Consider the following 20,528-nt stretch of genomic DNA (forward strand, 5'->3'; position numbering starts at 1 on the left):
GAATTGAACTGTTCTTCTGTGGTCAGACACACACCAAGAAGAAAAACCTAGCCTTAGCTGGTGAGAGCTCAGAATAATTGAGCGCTGTGTATCTTTTCTTAGTCAGCAATCAAAAAGTCTGCAAGAATCTTACTTTTCGAATTCCACAGAAGGATGCCTTGAATGTTTTTACTTTGACTGACAAAAATTCACAACTCACAGGATTTTCAGTATACAAGCTGGAGTTTGTAACATACAGCTTCAGTTCTCTGCTTTGTTACTGGTGTCCTGTATGATTTGACACAGGCGTCTATGCTGTAGTTCCATAGCACTTAAAAATGTGCAATCGCCTGGTTTTACTTTTCAGAAGATGATCAGTTTCACATAGCTTCTGAGATACATAGGACCACAGGGGTCTGAATAAGTCAGCGGGCTTTATCCCCTGCTCATAGAGCCAGTCTGACAGCCTATTTGCCATGGGTTTGCTGCAATTCCTTCTTGTGATGTGCTTCCACTAGTATTCTGCTGAAATCAGCAGAATCACCCCTAATTCTACATCGATACATGCATATGAGAACTAAGTCCATTCACTGGGCACATTACGGAGCAAATATGTGTGGTTCTGTATTTAAATAAACTTCTAAAACCATAAAAGTAAAACAACCAAAAAAGCTAAAATCAAAGAAAAACTACCTCAGGAATATGGAGGCTAAGCACACAGGATGAGATTTTTAAACATTTAGAGTGGTTGCCAAGCACACATAGATGCAGATTTATTGGTAGATGGAAGAAGTCAGCAGAATGATAATAAGCAGAATTCGTCAATTAGAAGGAGGCAAAGACACAGACTGCAACACCACCTTGCTGGGGCAATATTCGATTTTTACTCTGCACAATGCATTGCTTCCCATTTCATTAATGAAAAGGCCAAGTTTTGACTACCTCTTGGTTGAGCACTTAGTTCAGAATTGAACTTGTTAAAAAATTCCCTCCCAAATTCCACACTTAAGAACATATCAAAAAGGACAGAATTTTATCTAATACTACTTTTAAGATATTTCTCTCATTAATATGGAACAAAAGATATAGTTTATACTGTACTTTTGTCCTGGGGTACAATGCAAAAATGTGTATTCTATCACCATCTGTTAAAATGTGGGAGGGGTGGTGATCCTTATCTCTGTGGGAGATATCCTCTGCTGATGTGCCATCTGATAAGATCGGGGATGATCATCGTTATCTATTCACAACCCATCCTTCCTCCAGAAGATATATTCTGTTAATGGGCCATTAAGTCCTATTGTGTGACTGATAAGATTACATCATCCCATTGGGAGATGCTCCAGCCAGGGGCAGGAGCCAAGCCTTTCCTACCTAGATAAAAAACTGGGGTTTGGGACCCGAGGGCAGACCTTTCTACTGGATCCCAGAGGAAAGTCGGACCTTTTCCACATCATCGCTGGATCTTCGGAGGAAAACTGCACCTTCTACAGGAGCACTGCTTCAACAGAACCACATCTGTCATCCAGGAGGACTGCAGCCACCATTTATACGGACTGCTACCAACACCCTGACTGACAGGGTGTCAGGTTGTATTTCTGACTCTGTCGGTGGTTTTTCTTTTGTATTATTGCATGTATTTTATTTTTTCTCCATTTTCCTATTAAATTGTATTACTGACTTGGAGTCTCTCACTGGTTTTGCTTTCAAACCAGCACAACTTTGTAAAATCCTTACATTTTTAAATATGGCCGAGTAAGGTCAAGGTCAAGATCCTGCACCTGTATGGTAAGTATTACCATACAATTAATGCTTTCTTCTCAGAACAGAAGAAGTTGGACATAATCTTCAAGTTTCTCAAGTACTAAAGGCATTTCTGTCATTCTAAGGCCTTCTCTCTGTTGCTGTCTCTCTTTGTCAGTATCAGATGGTATTTTAAAAACTCTTACCTGTCATTTCGAGTCCAGCAATGAAATGAAAATACACATAAAGCTCTTGGCCAGGGCAGAAGGGCAGACTCAAATCTGTTATGAAAACATAGGTAGATTCATATTAACAGTAAATTTGGGCAGTCAGATTTGCTCTTTAGCAGCTTACATGGTGATGCAACCATGCCTTAGAGCCTACTACATTCAGATTCAGAAGGGTATCCAAAAAGCACAATTCGAACAATGCTCTTAGACATATGCTTAAAGTTCAACGTCTGTATTACTAAACTAAGATTCAGCAAGTCTCAATTCAGTTCCTTCATGAAATGCTAATCTAAATAAATACAAAAGCTCATATAATTACGAATAAGGCAGAAGCTTTTAACTTTTCCTCTCCTTTGTGTGATTGACCAGACAAAATACAGTAAAACTAGTGAGAGCCAGGAAACTATTGCTGGTGCTATTACTGCATCCCTACCAAAAACATAAATAATCTCCTTAGTTCAGAGGCAGAGATTCTGAAGATTATTTCTAACACTCGTATCTGTACAAATAATTTCTACAGCTGTCACATATCTGCACTAAACCCCAGTTACCTATGCTACTGCTGGTATGTCTTTACAAGATTTTTCATAAAGGCTCCCCTAGCCAATGAAGGACTGGCATTTTCCAATCATTGTTAAGTTGCTATTGCCACTCTGCAAACATGTTTAGTCTATATGCAAAAAAGTAGGAGGCAGAATTTAATTTCCATGACAACATTCTGAGGTCCTCAATGAAACTATTGAAATGAAAGTTCTAACTGAATAGAGTATTTTAAAAAATTGAATTTTGTCTGTTTAAGAGACTGACTAAATAACATCTATGGCACAGATCTAATGATTTTGATACCCAAGAAAACAGAAAAGAGAAACATTGGGACAAAAGTCAATTTTATAAATGGCAAAACGGAGGAACAGAGATTCTGATGTCTCCAAAGTTACACAAGAATTGGCTACAAATTTCGTGTTATAAATTACTGTGTGAATCACAAAATAATCATTCCTTCTAGAGAGTGTTCCTGCAAAACAGTTCTTTGATGACCACATCTTTGCACACCACAGAAATATTTGGATAGACTGTGGTGGAACAATTAAAATAATAATATACATGTAAATGGTAAAACATTATTTTAACTAAATAGTACAAAATCTGAAAATTATGATGTTACTGATGAGTCACCCACCTTAGAGGTATTTAAAGGATATGTAGAAGTGGGAGGAAGGGACATGGTTTAGCAGTGGACTTGGCAGTGCTGGGCTATGGTTAGACTCAATGATCTTAGAGGTCTTTTCCAACCAAAATGATTCCATGATTCTACCTGCCATTAAACCGACAAGAGCTAAAAAAACCCAGTGTGATTCACAACTCACCCACTTGTCAGTTTCTGGGTTTCTTGGAAGCCTAACAAAACTCCTTTTCTAGTCACAAGATCTCTTTTGCCTCATTCTGCCTGTCAAAGGATCATTTTACATTTAAGTCATTGCAATGCTATTTCAAATCATGGATACTCTACTATATTGATAGAATAGTAGATAACTCTGCTACTGAGTTAAGATTCAGAAAAATAGTTTTACAGCCTCATATGTTTAGGTTGTGTTCAAAGACAACTGCTGGGCCAGTAAACATACTTTAAAAGGGACTGAGGTTAGCCAATGTGACACTCAACTACTAAATCCTGAAGGACAGGCTGGAGGATCTGGAACACTACAGGTCATGTCAGCATGACCTCAGTGCCCAGTAATGTTGTGGAACAGATCATCTTGAGTGTGATCACACAGCATGTGCAGGACAAGCAGGGGATCAGACCCAGCCAGCATGGGAAAAGTCAGATCCATATTGACCAACACAATCTCCTTCTATGACAAAGTGATCCACTTAGTGCATAAGGGAAACGCTGTGGGTGCTGTCTTTCCAGACCTGAGCGAAGCCTTTGACTCTGTCTCCCATATAGTCTCCTAGGGTGCCTGGCTGCTTGTGGCTTGGATATGTGTGTTTGTTGGATAAAAAACTGTCTGGATGGCTGAGCCCAAAGAGTGTTGGTGAATGGTGCCACATTCAGTTGGCAACTGGTCACTAGTGGTGACCGGTACTGGGCTCAGTACGGGGGCCTATGTAATATGTTTATCAATTACATGGACGAGGGGATCGAGTACTCCTTTAGTCACCATGCAGAGGACACCAAATTGAGTGGGAATGTCAACACGCTGAGTGTAGGGAGGTTCTGCAAAAGGATCTGGACATGCTGGATAGGTGGGCCAAGGCCAGTGGTAAGAGGTTCAACAAGGCCAACTTGTTGTTGGCAAGTGATACAGCCAACCAACAGGTCCTGCCCTTGGATCACAATAACCCCAGGCAGTGCTACAGGCTGGGGGAAATGTGGCTGAAAGCTGTATGGTGGAAGAGAGAGCAGGGATGCTGAACATGAACAGAGCCTGAACATGATTGTCCTGGTTTAGGACAAATTTGGGAGGAAAGGCATCATACAGTCACCCCAAGACAATGATACAGCAGCATGCCCAGGTGGACAAAAAGGCCAATGGCATCCTGGCCTGTATCAGCAATAGTGTGGCCAGCAGGACCGTCGATTGTCCCCTTGTACTTGGCTCTGGTGATGAGGCCACACCTCAAGCTCTGTGTCCAACTCCAGGCCATGCAGAAGGACACTGAGGTGCTGGAGCGTGCCCAGAGAAGGGCAATAGAGCTGCTGAAGGGTCTGGAGCACAAGTCTTATAAGGAGTGGCTGAAGGGAGCTGGAGTTGTTTAGCCTAGAGAAAAAGAAGCTCAGGGGTGACCAAATCATTCTCTACAACTCCCTGAAAAGAGGCTGCATCCCAATATGAGTCCTTCTCCCAGGTAACAAGAACCGGCCTCGGGCTGCGCCAAGGGAGGTTTATATCGGATACTACAGAACATTCTTCCACCATAAAGGCTGGTTAAGCATTGGAACAGATTGCCCAGGAAAGTGGTTGAGTCACCATCCCTAGAAGCGTTAAAAGAAGTGCAGAAATGGTGCTTGATTCTACTACAAATTCCTGTCTGCAAATGCGTTATGTACTACGAGGTCATACGAGCGGCTTTGCTTCCTTTCAGCGGGCGGGCTCTGAGACTCTTGGGAAGCCCTGCTGAGCAGAGCTTGGTTTCCACACGCAGCTGCCACCGCCCCGGGGCGCACCTTGCCGTGACGTGAGTGGTGAGCGATGAAGGAATCCAGTCCCGGCCAACTCCGAAGGCGCAGCACTCCCGCCGTCATTATCATACCGGAAGTGGCCGCGGCGCGCGGGGGGGTGGCGCGGGGGCGGGGCCGGGCAGGTACTCCCGCGCCGCAGTGCACTGGCCCCGCCCCCTCCGGGCCCCGCCCTCCCCGCGAGCTCCGCCCCTTCCCCGAGCGGCCGCCGAGGGGGGAGGGGGATGAGGGGGCGCCGAGGCGGCGCTTGTGGTGCAGCCGCACTCGTCTGACCGGGCCCCGCGGTCCCCGCCGCTTCCTCCGTGCCGTCCTCCGTGCGCCCCGCACCACGCCGCCGCCTGGGGCGGGGGAGTCGCGGAGGGTGGATGCCTAGCGGGCACCCTCGGGGCAGAGACCTGCGGACGCCATGGGCTGCTGCAGCTCCGCCGCGCAGGTGAGTGGCCCGTGTCCCCCCCCTTTTCCGACCCCGCCGTCCTCTGCTGCAGGGCCTTGTCACACCCGCCCGCGGCCTCGCTGCCCACCCCGCGACTGTGCCCCCCCGGCCCCGGGTCTGCCCGTGTCGCTGTCCTGTGGCTGCGCAGCCGCTTGTCCCCTCCACAGCCGCGCTCTCTGGCGGCCGTGCATCCCTCCTTGTTCCCTTCGCAGCACAGCTTCCCTCAGGCTAAGCACCGCTTTGCCGCCTCCCACCACGGAGCCCCGCTTTCCTGTGGCAGTGCATCCCCCTCGCTACACCTGTAGCGCCGTTCTCCCGTGGCTGCGCACTCTACTGCGTCCCAGTCTGTAACCACGCTCTGTCATCGCTGGGGACTCATTGCTTTCTCTCCTCGACCAACAGCTCTGCCCTCCCGTGACTGCGACCACCTTGCTTTTCCCTCCCGTAGTAGCCTTGCTGTTTCGTGGCTGGATATAACCCCTTTACATCCACTCGCCGCAAGCCTTCATGCATATTAACTATGCACCTTTTTGCTCCGTTTGTAGCTACGCTTTTCCCACTCGTGGCTGTGCACCCCCGTGTCTACCCCCCCCCCCCAGCCTTGCTTCTTACCATGCAACGCACTTCCACCCTCTGCCTACTGCTCTGTGTGCTGCTACTCCTGTGGATCATCCTCACCTTGCCCCTTCTTCCCCAGCCCTCCTTTGGCTTTCCAATCTGTGGTATACCCTGCTCCACTTTCGTGCTATGGCTGCAGCTGCAGACTTCCAGTTCTCACCTGCCATCCTCATAGTGCCTTTCACCACTGTCCTGTGATCCACACCCCACTTCCCCCCGCCATGCCTCAGTACATCTCTCTACATAGCTCTGCATTTCCTGCCCTTCCCTGCAGCATGTTCTTTGGGGTCCCTACTGCCCTACCCGCCAGAGAGAAGCTATTCCATGGGAGAAAAGTCATCAGGCCCAGGGCATCCCTCAAGTCCACTGCCCCTGGAAAGGGAGACCGTCCTAGTCCCAGCCTCCTTCCTCATTCTGTGGCCGAGGGTTCAGGTGCCTCCCTACATCCATTTCCCTGTTTGTGATTGGTCCCGTGCGCATCTCTTGTTTCCGAGGTCGGTTTTTCTTTCTTCCCCCTCCCCCTTCGCTCTGCTTTGCCCTTACTGACTCCTTTTTTTCCCCCAGAGTGGTGCTGCCAGGCAAGGCACAATCGGGAGCTCCACCCAACGCTCTAGTTTACGCCTCTGCTTCCTATTTTAACTTTGCCTTTGAACAACACGGCCAAAACTATGCTGTTTTTTTGCATGGCTCTTTTCTGAAGGCTGTAGTACGAACGATCACGACTGATGCCTTGGCTGTGCTTTGCTCACTTGTAGATGTTAGTTTCCTTTGGCTTATCACTTGCAGTGGCTGAATCCAGCTTCCAGCAGACTGCTTATGTGGGAAAGTCCGTCTCTGCTGTCCCAGATGACTCATCACAGATAGGAGTTTTTGTAGCTCAGCCGTTCAGGCAGACTTTTATTTTTATATAAGAGCTCTGTCCTTCCAATGCAGAATACTGCAGAGAGCTGTCCAGTTACAATAGGAAACATCCTTTCTGTATAGCAAATATACTGCAAAGACGAAGGCAATCAGCTTTATGGTGCATGAACAAATGATTTTAATTAAGAGAGTGATATATATGCTAAATGTTAGGGGTGGATTTTGAAATTGTTCAGTCACTGCAGTAGACTGCCAGAGGATATTGTGAAGAGTATATTGTTTGAGGTTTGCTAAAAACATGTTAGATAAACATCTGTCAGGAGTGGCTTAAGGAAAGCTGGTACAGACTTGGAGCACTGAGAGTGAAGTTCATGTTTTGAAGTAATGTTTTGATACCTTTGCCAACCTCGTTTTCTGTGATTCGTATCCAGATTGCTTTTCTTAAGTGTTTTGAAGGCCCTTTCTAGCTCTTTTGTAGGAATTTGAATTGCAGTTCACAGTTCTTTTCTTAAAGGAAACTGCAGGCTTTTTGTGGGTAATGTTAGAGGATGAGTTGGTTTGCATACCTGGCCTGTTTGTGGGATTCAACTGATTTTGGGTTTTAGGGAAATTTGTGTTCTACTGCCAGATTGTATAATGTTAATAGTATTCTAGTAAACTTTACATTTGCCTTCCTTATGTGTGGCAAGATACAGTACAACAATTGAGCTTTGTACTCCATATATATATATATGGCTGAAGTATAAAGAATAGCAGTTTATTTAATTTCCTAACCATAAGCAATGGTGTGTTCCTCAGGAAATCCAAATCAAAGGCTAGTTGCTAAATATTTTATCAGCAGTTTTGTCTGGTATATGGATTACAAAAACCTTGCTACATGCCATAAAGCACTACATTAAGTCCTAATGTCTGTCCTATCATCCCTTTTATCATTAAAAGTAAGTGTTGTGTTCCTCATCTACAATGGTCTCTGCACTTCCCCCTCTTAAATTTTTCCTGGGCAGGGGTCCATCAGACATTCCTTCATGTTTCCTCGCCTACTTTTTGCTTCTTCCTTTGTAGCTTCATATTGGTCTTTGGCATAATCTCTCCTCTTATGAATGCCCTCATTCCTTAAGATTTTGTTTTTCAAGTAGATTCCTCATTAAGTTTATTTTTCAGCTCTCTAGCCTATTTGATCTTCATCTGCTAATCCCCATTTCTGTTTCTGATGGAAATGATAACTTCTGTTTTGATTCTGCCAACCATCTTATCTGATTTCTGCATCTCCAAGTCCCTTTCTCATGACTGCTATCTTCTCCTCTCATTCCTGATAATGTGTCTACCTGTTTGTTGAACTGGATAGATTTCTTTATAGTTTTATTCATAGCTTTTATTTCATACTCAGTTATCCATTTTTTCTCCCTAAATATGTTTCCCAGTTCCTTTGCTTTGCAGGCTGTCTAAAGGCCCCTATCGTAGGCCTTTTCCCATGCCTCTTCCCCAGCAGAATCGAAAGATTTCCAGAGAAAAACTGATTAGAATTGACATGTTTACCTTTATTCAGCAGTATTGATTGCTACTTACAGAGACGTATTCTCGTGGTTTTCTGCTTTTTTTGCCTTTTTAACTACCCAAAGCCCAATTCATTCAGTTTTTATGTTTTAATTTCAAATTTCAGGTTTTTACCTTCTGCTGCCATCTTACTCCCTTCCTAATTTTATTCTGAGCTGCTATTCTCCGTCCTTAAAAATAACAGCACTCTAGTCTATTTCCCTTCTTTTTCAAATTCCTCAACAGAGGAATGTATGTCTGTTGTCACACATTCTTTCTTCATACTAAATTAATTCCAGTCCAAATTCTGTGTTGTACTGAAATTGTCTTCAGTTAATATCTCTATAGGTTTCTTGTGCCTAGGTTGCAAGGATTCCACGTCTTTCTTACCCTCCGTGGTCTCTGTTGCTTTCAGTAGCATATGTAATCCTCTACCACGTGATGTCTTATTCTCCCTGGGGTGTCTGTAGTGCTGCAGAATTTTCCGAGTTGGAAGGAACCCACAAGAATCATTGAACCCAGCACTTAAGTGAATGGTCGGTACAGGGCTAGTAGTAGTGTTTTGTAATTAGTCGCTCCCTTCTACTCTGTGATTATGATTGGTTTGCCACTACTTCTGTCTGTGGTTATACTTCCAGCCTTTCCCCCCCTTTTGTTAACTTTCTGTTTTACCAAGTTTCTCAGCTTTATCTGTTAAGAGTTAAATTGTTAAATTAAACAAGAGAGTTAAATCTGTTAAATTAAACTTGATGTAACCATACCAGACTTTCTTCCAGATGAGCTAATTCTTTCTGTTGCTCCACTTCCGTTTTGCCTGCTGAGGTGATTAGAACTGAAGTACTTTTTTTCCCCACTTTCTTTCTGATTTTCATTTTAGTTTTCCATGTTTGCACCAAGTTTTTTCGCTTCCCCTAGTGTAGCATCCTCTGTGATCTCCACTATTTCTTTATCATCACAACTAGAATTCTTGTTTATTTCTTGTTACTTTTCAATGTTACCTGTTGTTTCTCCTTGGTTTTATGAGGGTGCCATCATCTTTCTTTCTTTAGAGGCTTGTGCAATTCTGTACTTACTTAGGATCACTAAGCTGTCATTTTTTTGTACTTGCTGTCTCTTTACTATGACTATCTTGAACCTTGAGCTTGCAGAGAAAAGCTTGTGAAATGTCGCAACATCTTAGCAGTGGTCTTAAAGCAGTCTTGTTTACTTATTGTTAGTTGTCATGAACAGATCTTCCTAACGTTTCTTTGAACTGTAGTTCAGCCAAAGTGTGCTATCCTATATGAAAAGAAAATCTGTAAAGGAAGGGACAAATACTGCAGTGGAATTTCTTATCTCCTGTCTGGTATTGCTGTTACTTGTCAGTACCTTCGTGTTGTTTCAGCCTACTGTCCTCTTTTGGCCTTATCTTCATCATGAGATGGGTGTTGTCATAAGAAGGGTGCTTCTGTCTGGATGCACCTCTTTTGTCATGGATCTACTGTGCAACAAAGCTTAAGTTTCTTCTTGCTTTTGATGGAGGTAACTTGAGTTTGTGGGGATTTTTTTCTATGTGCTGTTTTGGAAATGATCTCTTACCTAAGTGTAGGGATCTTTTGAGCAAATGGTGCTGAAGTTCTGAGTTGTTAAAATAATTGCATTTCTTTCAAATCTTTAGTTTTACTGAGGAAGAAAAATGGAGTTGAGTGCTGGTATTCTCTTCTCTGGCTTTTCATTCTTCTCCTTTTCCAGTGGTATTTTCTTCTATGTCACAGCATCAATCCATTTTAAAACTGGGTTTTCAGGAAGTAACTGAGTTGGCGTTCATCACTCCTTTGTTGCCACAACTGTTAGGCTGTGCTGTAAATCTGTTTATTTGAACTAATCCTTGCAGGTTTTTTGTTTGTTTTTAGCAAGAAAACTTATTTTACAGTGTAACTCAAATTATTCCACTGATCTAGTTTATAGCACAGTTCTGTAAAGTTTGTATTGTTATATCTGAGGGGACAAAAGTTCATAGATGGTGAAAAGGGAATTAGGTATGGGGAGAGACAGATCTTAAATTGTTTTCTCACGAAATAACTGTAACAACTAATGTGTTTTTCTTTCCTGCTGTTCTACAGTGGAAGTAGCTGATAGTTAAAAAGTATTTGCTTTGGCAACGTGTTACAGGAAACAAGGCAATTATTGAAGTCTTAGTGTTCGTGTTGCAGTTGGGAAAAGCTGTGTGTATTTAAAATAAATTTGCAGCTTTTTACATTAGTGACTTAATCTATGATATGTGTGAGAGAAGCTTGAAATATTGCTGGAAACTGGAGGCATGACTGGGAAAAACAAAGCACATGTTATTCTTGGTGGTTTTAGTGGTGGCCTTGGTTTTTGAAAGACTATAAGAACTTCCCGTTATAAGAGGAGATGAAGACAGATCATCCCTTAACTTTCCCTTGAGCATCCGCTATCAAAACAACATTGAATAAATCTGGAGCTCCTAATTTTTTGCAAAAAGATGTAGGTCTGATGGAATATCTCTTCCGACTGTTATGGGCGATACAGATTGCTAATTATACATCAGCTGTATATCTTCAGTTATCAGAGGTTCTTGCAGTCAAATGAGTTTAAGGAGCATCAAAACATGCCTGTTTTATTTTGGGCATGGGTACTGTCATGGAAGAAGACCAGGCAAATAATGGTGTTGATGAAGGGAAACAGAATGAGTTGTGAATTCTCCTTCCAGGAGATAGGAAACTTGATTTCCCTTTCAGTATATTGACAGTACATGAGGCTTCGGTTCTAGCCTCTGGTAAGCAGATGTAGTATGAAGAATGAAGTGTACAAGCAGGATCCAAGAACATGCTAATGATGAGGCATCTCATGGAATTGCTTCTCTATTTCTGGTCTCTAAGGTCTGTTAGTTTCCTGTGGAACATGAAATGTCCTTTTGTAAATGCTGTCACAAGCAACTGCACAACCTGTGCAAATAATTCCTTTTGCTCTTAACATAGAAATATTTCAACTACATAGATACTTGTAAGTATTTTATAAAATTAATGGAGATTTTTGTACTGAGGACTAGCTGATCTGAGGTTCAGACTACCCTTCGGTTGTATCACTTCTTCAAATTCGTAGGTAGTGAATTATTTCCTTTAATTTGTCAGGTAATTCAAACATCAACATTTTAAGAGCTTCAGGAAATGATAGTTTGCACTGGGAATGAGCATAGGATGTAGCATCCTTACAATTTATTTTTTTTTAACGAAGTGAGAACAGTTTTGGAGAAGACTGGTTATTGCATTTTTAATAGTGAATGCTAAATCCAAAGTTTGTTATTGTAATCTATTTGGCATCAAGACTGCTGTTAGCCATCAGAGTATTAGGTTAGTAATTGAGAGTATGTTAAGGATCACCCAACTGATGGCTTTTATTTGTCATTCTGAAGAAATGAGAGTGTTTTCTAAGTTTGTTAAGTAGTAGTCAACCATCTTTATGCTGCTTACTCTAAAGGCAAGTTTTGCCAGTAACTTTGGATCCCTTTTCCATATTGGGGCTGATTATAATTTTTGTTCCGATGATCTTAGCTCAGTGATTTCTTTTGTGAGAAGTAGAACCTGCAAACCAATTCAACAGAAACTGTGTCTTTGATATTTTGCATCTGTATCTTTCCCCCTTTGAAGCGGCTTTTGAAAAATTGTGTAAATTTTATGCTTACCTTCTAAAAATGGTTATGCAGTGTTGTCAGGCTACTTCTACCTGTTGACTAAACTGATAGCTAATTTTTACCTTTGTTTTATGAAACTGTACTGAAAGCTCAGCTATAAATTTTAGAGAAAGAGTTTCTGTTGGTGGATATCTAATAGGATTCTTTTTAGGTCATTCAACCACTTTGACGTTTCCCAGACTTATGCAGTAAATAAATACCATTGCATTCATTGGCCTGCTTTTGGTAGGCCCCCTCTTTTTTTCCCTTTTTTTTTTGTTGGTTGGTTTTTGAGGGATTTGTTTTGTTTTTGTTTTGTTTTCTTCTTTTAAATCTTTTAAGTAAGCAATTTTCTAATGTGGAATAGAAGTGTATAATTATGTGACAGCATCCTCAAGAGCACCTGTATGTATATTTAAGAAGAGAGAAGTGTCAACTTCATTTTGAAGTTCTGCTTTACAGTCCAAAAATTTAGTTTTCTCTGCTTTAATATGATTTCAACACCCCGTATGCAATGCACTATAAGGATAGAAGATGAGTTGTGGTATATTGTAAAGCTGATTCCATACTGCATTTTTACATGATAGTTTCTAATAGCTGCTATTTTTATCAGTAGTGTTGCTAGACTATGGTGGAGAGCATGATGAGCAGAATAAGGTGACTTCTACCTGATAATATGTATTGTGCCTGTTCTTAATGTAGTTAAGCAGCTGTATACAGCAATGAGCACTAGCCTGTTTTGGTTTGTTTTTGTTTTAAATTGAAACCACTCTTGCTGCTCTCCAGATATATTATTTGACTGAGGAAAAGACCTCTGAATGTTGTATACAGATCTACAGAAACAAAACAGGAAACCTATTTAAGTGCTTTGTTCAAGGTCATAATAACCATGCCCTGTGAATGCTTTGTCAGACTTCCCATAGTTTGCAGTGAAAAACTCCAAAATTATTGCCTAATTATAAGGAAGTACACTTATGTAATAAGCTAAGGGCTTGACATATTTCCATTTCCATTCTCCTCCCACTTTTTCTTACATAAATCAGATATAGCTTTCTTAGTATTAGTTTCTGTTAATCTAATATACTTTCAGTGTCCTCAAGTGCTGCCCTCTTACTGTAATCCTGAGTGTTTTCCTTTGTTGTTATGCCAGAATTTTGAACCTGTAAGTCAGGAATTTTTATTTAAGCAGCTGTGGTTTTCACTTGGCAAATACATTTGCGTGTAGAATGCATTTTGAGGGAATGTGTATCAAGCTCCTATGAATGTCCCTGTAAGTGACAACACTCCTCCTTCTCACAGCAGTGCTGTGCAGACCATGAGTACCTAATGAGCTGTGATGTCCTTGGTCTTGCATTTACATCAAGACAGTGCAAAGAACAGGGGCAACATTTTCTATGGAATGTCATCCTCATCTCATGTGGAGACCAGTAACTTGGGAGTTAGGCCCTGGGACTCCTGGTGGCTTTTTTGGATGCATCTCGATGTCCTGGGATAAAGCTAACATTTGAAAGTAAAATGTGTTTTTAATTGTAGGTTTTACTAGTCCTAAGTTAGAAAATATTTTGTAATTTGGGATCTGCGGTCTGTAGAAGTAATTCAATTTGAAATTCCATGAAACAGGTTGATGAACAAGTAGAAAATTCAAAGGTAGTGCAGTAACTTGGTATGTGCAAAATGTCTTCAGAGGTAAAGAAATGTTGTGATTTTCTGGTTTTGTGGTTTTTGGGGAGGCTGTAGGTTTTGGGGGGTTTTTGTGGTTTGTTTTGGTTTTGTTGCTTATTATTTTTATTGTTTCGGTTTTGTTTGCATGATTGACTTTTTATTAATGATTAGGAACCATGCAAGTACCAAAATTGCCTTGAAATGGGTATTTTAAGCCCCTGAAAAATATTACTGTGATATTTGTAAAGTATCCTTATTTATTGTTCATTTGAAATAAAGACTTAATAATGTATAATGAAGAAAAGAAACAATAACTAAATACTTTAGAGGAAAAAAAACAGAGTTTGTCTGCAGATGGCCTGATCTCTAAACTTCAAAACTGCAGCAGGTGTGCTGATCATGTCAGCTTTATTTAATCAGCTGTGTTATGTTTCAAGATAAATATTTAAGTTGTTGATTGAGGTGGAGGTATGTAATCAAGGACTTTTGAAGCAATGTTTAATATGAGTTGACTGTAAAGATGCATGGAAGATGATCTACAACACAGCATTTGCTACATTCAAGAGTGAAGTCCTCATGTGAGTTTTCAGGGTAAACATCCTTATATTACACCGTTAGTAATACTGTGATACCTTATATGATCTCAATTTTGTTTATCTTATGTTAAAAACTTATAAATACTATTGATGCAGTCGGATGACAGTAGTGAAATAGAAGATATGGACATATTGAATTTGTGGTATTCTTAACATCTGGAGAGACACAAAGTATAAATTCATTAACTTTTGCTGGATAAAGCAGTATTGCACCATCAGAAAACTTTTCCTAGCATTATTTCTGAGTTTCATACATAATGGGCAGGTGCATTTTTTTTAATGGACAGGGAATTGGAGAGCAAGTGGTGAAATGTGAAGTCATTAGGAAAATAAGGATGTAGGTGCCTATTTGTAAAACACTGGTATATGGGTCTAGGTCTGAAGTGTGACTAGTGTCTGCTGTGCAGTAAATTGAAAGACACACTGTTTTGTAATGAGGCTGAAGTAGAAATCCCACAAAAATGGACGTTGGACTCCACTGTGAGTTGCATGTCCTATTATGCAGTCCATTTGGAATTGCCCCAGGTATTTTGGCTTCTTTCTAGAGATGACTGGAACATACTGCATGATGACTGTGACAAACTCTTTTGTCCCTGTAAGTTGGAGACATTACTTCAGTTTTCTAAGTCTTAGGCAACTGAAGCTTCTGCCTCCCATGAGAATGCAACCATTAGCAAGCTTCTTGAGGTTGGAGGAATACTACTCTTCCCAGAGGTAGATCCAGGCCAAGTCTACACTAACATTTATTTTATCTGATACAATGTAGTTCATTCTTCCGGGACACTGGTATAATTTAGTAGAGTAAAAGTTTACAGTAGCTCGTGCCCTAGTAGTAATGGAGGTGCAGCAATAATGCTTTATAATAAACAAGTTCTATTTGTGAACCTGGAAGATTGTCTGAACTCATGATAGAGTGCTGTAAGCTGCTGTTTAGTGCTTTGTCTGAGCACCTTTATAAGTCATGCAGGGAAAGTCTGTAGGTAATGGTGAACATTTTGGCTAATCTGTGTATGAGGTTCTTAGAATTCTTGGTGGAGTAAGCTAATGGTATATATAGAAATGTAACATAGTTGGTAATGTCATGAACTGAGAAGGGGTTTAATTCTTCAAAACTTGGTTCTGCACACTTAAAAAGTGTATTTACTGCGTGTAAGTTTTATAGAGAGAACTGGTTTACTTGAGTTTTACTTCTGTTCTCAGAAGCATAATTGTGTGGGGAATTGAGTATGTATGCTTGGGGTCAGGACTTGTGGTCTCTTTTGCTTTAGGCTCTAGGATCGAGGTCTGTTCAGAGGTGGAAGAAGTTTCTTTAGGATAATATGCAGCTGCTGCTAGTTCTTCATTTAAACAGCTGCATAGTGTAGAAAAGTCCACTGTATCTTGGACAGAAAAATGCTGTATCTGTTAAACCTGGGAAATTACTCCAGGTTGCATTAGAAACAGTTTGGTAAACTAGTAAAGTATGGCTCATCTTATTTGCAGGTGGAATGCTTTACAGTAAAGGTCAACACGTGATTAGCACTGATCTCTAGCTTGTAAAGATGTCAAATGGGTAAAATACCATCTCCTTAAATGGCTGTTAGGAAACACTGATAAATGTTTCAAGAACTGTTTTGGGTTTTTTTTGTGTGTGTGGGTATGTTTCAATAGCATTTGAATGTACAGGGTTAAACTTCGCTTGCAGGACAGCTTCTGAACTGAATGACTGCTTGGTCATCCCCTTTTTAACCTGGCTTGCCCATATCCCAAGGAGTCATGCCCTTACATGCCATTTGGTGGTATGCGCTATATTGCAAATTGACCCTCCAATTGTGAAGAGTTGAACTTGCATCATAGGTGGAAAATTTATGTATTCTATATTCACAATGCTACTGGAATAAACCAAATGCTCTTTATACGATCAGTTGAATCTCTGGTGTTTTATCAGAACCAATCTGCCTTCTAGGAAAGGTGGATGTTGTAGGACTCCAGCAGTTTCCACAGAAGATGCCAACTAGGATGAGAATCCTTTTTTATCTCTAAAGGACATTTATTAATGCTTTGTGCACACTGTGGCTGTTTGTCTCCTATGAAGATAGTTAGCTACACAATAATTTCTGAATTCTAATTTAAATAAACAAAGAGCAGTTATGTCAATTTGCTCTTCTTTATTGAACTACAGTTGTATGTATTCTGAGTCAAGATGTTACATCAAGGTGATGAAAAAACATAATTTAAAGGAGATGTAGTTAGATTAATATGGTTCCTGGGACAGGATTTTGTAACAAATTATCTTAACATCAGTGTACTTAACTATGTAAAGAAGTTGTGACTTTATTCTTACAACCTTTGTGTTCATATGCAATTTGGAATTGTCCTATACTTTCCAGCCACTATAGCCAAAGTGGAGCCTAGAGTCTAACCTCTAGGCTCTTATATGCAACTCTTTTTCATCCAGTGGTTGTAAGTCATGCCAGTTATTCCCGGGTTGTCCTTAATTCAGGCCACCTGTCTCACTAGCACCTGAATTCTTCTTGAAGCGTGTCATCTGACCACTGCAAAACTTTTTCTTTCTGCTTCCTGTAACGTCATGATGTTGCAACGTCATCAGTTGATGGCAGATTCCGTCTTTATTGTAATCTTATTCACATCTTTGCTACTTACCCACAGCTTTATTATCTGTATATCTAGTGCTGCAGATGTTCTTTAATAGGCTTCTTGCTTCAGTCTCATCACTCCTGAATTTTACGTTGCATGAAACATGTTGTGTTAAAATAAATTCTCTGTAGCTCCCTGCATCTGTAGTCTCCTGTTGAAAACCTGTGGTTTTTTATCTTTTTATGCTCTTATAAGAGTTTCACTCTGGTTATGGCACATGAGTGCTTGTATGGCAGTATCCAGTACTGCTGCTACAGTTAATAGTGAAAGTGGTTCTGGCTGTGCTGGTTCTGGCAATCCTGTAAGAAGCACATTGCAATATGCTGGTACTGCAAAGGTATGTTTTGGAAGTGGCAAGAAAGAAAGCAAGAAAGAAATCTGGAAGAGGGATTTCTCATTTTGTTCTGGAATGATTAGATGCAATGAATGCCAAGAAAAGAACCTCTTTTTATTTTGTATTTTTATTTTGCATGCAAGTGCTTTTAATCTTGAGAATATGTAGCTCTGAATTCAACTAGGAAAAAACCAGTAGTTAATGTCCTATGACATTAACTACTAATGACATTCTTCCCACTTCCTCTTCTGCAAGAAAAGTCTTAAATGTAGACATCCAATTTTCTAGGTTTGTAGTACTAAAGCACTGTTGTAAGCTGTGACACACGAGGGTTCCGATTTGGTTTTGAGTTTGCTAAGTCTTGTGCAAAATGGACAAATGTAAACTTCTGGTCACACTCGTCTGGATTCTTGAGTAAGCAACTTGTAAAATCAGCACAGAAAAGCTGTTATGAGCAGGAAATGTTCCCAACCTGCAAGTTTGTCTTGGAGAGAAGGACTGGTTTGCCAACCTTCCACTTCTCGCTGATAGTGCTCCAGATTTTCTATGCTTTCATGACAGTGCATGCTTTGTTAATGGCAAGAATATCCTTAGAGAGCATACTATGAATTATGAAAGCTCTGTTTTAAGGGAAAACTTGACATGAATCAAATAATTTCCATTTTTTTCTCTAGCTTTCTTGCATAAGCAAATACTGCAGGTTCCTAATCTATCTGGAAGAAAATCTGAAATGAGCAGAAGTGCTGATTTAGGATTTCAGGCAAAGCATGTCTGCTAAAATGTTATGGTGTTTCAGTCACAATGGAGACAAAGCATAGTTTACAGATTGCAGAACAAACAACATTTGTTAGACCTTATGTTGACCATGGACTGACAATTTATATTGCTAAAGCATGAAAATCAGTCTGAGTAAATGTCTAAGGGTGTAGAGTAGACAGAGTGATCACTGGAGAGACACAGCAACATCAAAGACAAGGATAAAGGACTGTGAAGCTATGGAAGAGGATTCGTTGGGAATCCAGAATGCAAGGAAGCAACTGGGAAGAAAACAGTAGACAGATAATGGTAGCTAGCTTGGGTTTTAGTGAGGTCTGAAGATAATTTTAAACAAATATAATTTCAAACCTTATTACCATGCTAGGTGGTTAAATTGTAAGTTAGTAAGTATCTAGTACCTGTTGAGTTTCCTCCAAGGATACTTTTTGTTTAGAATACCTTCCTGGGTTTTGTTGTTGTTGTTTGGGGTTTTGTTTGTTTGTCTGTTTTAATTATGTTTCGTTAATGACTTTTTTTTTTCTGAAGTTATTTTTGGGGTTTTTTTTTGCCCCCAAAATAGAACAGAATAGAACAAAATAGAAAATAGACAGAGAATTAATGTATCATGTAACTTTCTGACTATGTTCTATTTAATGGCATCTGAAGTTTCTTTCTGACATATAAATTGCAGTCCACTTAGTAAGTAAAATGGATTACTTATGGTAACTGTGACTAGCCAGGCAACTGAAAACCATGCCAGAGCTATTCTAGAGGCTTTAAAAAATCCTATTAAAAGATTTCGTATGCAGATGGTACAGAGAAGATTAAAAAAACTCCAAACCAACAAAACAAGGCACACACTGCAGTGCATTTTGCTGCTCCCTCTTTTGCCAAGGGCAGTTTGCTCATAAGACAGCAGCTGTAGCTGAAATTTATCTCTGCTGTTTGTAAATAAAAGTCAATTTCTAATGAATCTAGAGTTCTTGAAGTGAGTTTAGGAATAGGAAGCACGAAGCCTTACATATTTTATGCAATTATGATTATGCTAATTATAGCAACATAAATGTCACAATCGAGTTGTAAATGTTAAGTTTGAAGAGTGTGTTAGTTTTAAGCGTGAACTGCCAGGATCAGAAAATTCAGTTTTGTTGAATGTGGATTGTACAGTGTACAATGTGACCTTTTACCATCTCTCACTACTGAGTAAAATTTATTGAGTAAAATCTGAAGAAGTTTGACTGCTCAGAACCTACAGAGAATTTGCGGTTTGAATTAAAACAGTGTTTATCACATCTGTAAGTGGAACTTCCTTAATAAAATATTGCAAAAAATTAATATGGAATTCCGTAATGCAAAGCTGGACTACTTAGAAAGCAGCATTTTTTTTGAAGTGTGATGCCTGCAGGGTTTCGTTTGTTTACCCAGTTTTTAGCTTCTAATAGTAGTATTTGAAAAGGTTTCTTTGTGCTTGTGAATTAAAAAAAGCCAAAGTCATGAATACAAAAAAAAAATCTTCTTGCTAATATCATATAAGTTACATGCTATTGCTTTTTTCTAAAATTAAAAATATGCAAAATACATAATGGAGATAAAAGCTGTTGACATTTCATCCATCCATTCAGTTTTAATTCAGCACTGATATTTGCTACCTTGTCAGCAAAATTTTGAAGATTCTTTAGAGTCTTAAGAGAAAAAAAAAACCCAAAATTTGAATAGGTTATCCCCTTTGCCCTGTCTCTGGAGAGAACAGCTGTGTATGTAGTCTCCTTATATCAATCTCCTTTTCTTCCTCAGAGATTAAAACAGTGTCTGCAGTTTTTGGGTCTCAGTCGATATATCTGAAGATTCACTATCTAGGAGTCTGTTGAAAAAACTTGTCTGTGTAACTGTATATTTTTAGAAGTAGCTGTAATCATTATTTTTGTTATAACTATTTCTGATTTGGTGGTTGGTTTTGTACTACGGCTTGTGCTTATTCTTTTCCTGAAACCTTTTTGCCTAAATGACTGTTTATAAGACTCTAATTATCTTAGCAATGTATGCATACTTAAGGATTTTTACCTCATGAGCAGCAAACTATCTGAATTGCTTACAACTACCTCCATCATTGAGTATTCCAACCTTTAATTATACAACTTTCCTTTCTGGTACCATGGCAATACAGATGAAGGATTTCTTCACAGAAGTGTTGAGTTCAGCTGCCTTATGGCAGGTAGAAAACTGTTCCTTAAACAGTAATTTATTGCCTCCTTTCTACATGCATAGTTCTTGTTCAGCCTGCCAACACTGTTT

At 40.2% G+C, this 20,528-nt stretch overlaps 2 protein-coding genes across 4 annotated transcripts in view; one reads left to right on the forward strand and one right to left on the reverse strand.

The window, feature by feature from the left end:
- LOC148219805 (uncharacterized) overlaps positions 1–5,541 on the reverse strand; it is a 45,106-nt gene extending 39,565 nt beyond the window's left edge. Inside the window, exons 1-3 of the mRNA XM_088157008.1 lie at positions 5,537–5,541; positions 5,122–5,471; positions 1,929–2,003 (exon numbers count right to left, since the gene is read on the reverse strand). Coding sequence (XP_088013134.1) covers positions 1,929–2,003; positions 5,122–5,471; positions 5,537–5,541 — 430 coding nt within the window. The remainder of the gene's footprint in view (positions 1–1,928; positions 2,004–5,121; positions 5,472–5,536) is intronic.
- The window catches only part of SLC44A1 (solute carrier family 44 member 1), a 73,120-nt gene continuing 57,947 nt past the window's right edge, over positions 5,356–20,528 (forward strand). Inside the window, exon 1 of one of the 3 annotated variants that reach the window (XM_014882391.2) lies at positions 5,356–5,566. In XM_014882391.2, coding sequence (XP_014737877.1) covers positions 5,540–5,566 — 27 coding nt within the window. In that variant the 5' untranslated portion in view covers positions 5,356–5,539. The remainder of the gene's footprint in view (positions 5,567–20,528) is intronic. The other 2 variants (XM_088157066.1, XM_014882392.2) reach the window with 2 other exon arrangements.

This window comes from Sturnus vulgaris, chromosome Z (assembly GCF_052056855.1).
Source record: "Sturnus vulgaris isolate bStuVul1 chromosome Z, bStuVul1.hap1, whole genome shotgun sequence".
NCBI lineage: Eukaryota > Metazoa > Chordata > Aves > Passeriformes > Sturnidae > Sturnus > Sturnus vulgaris.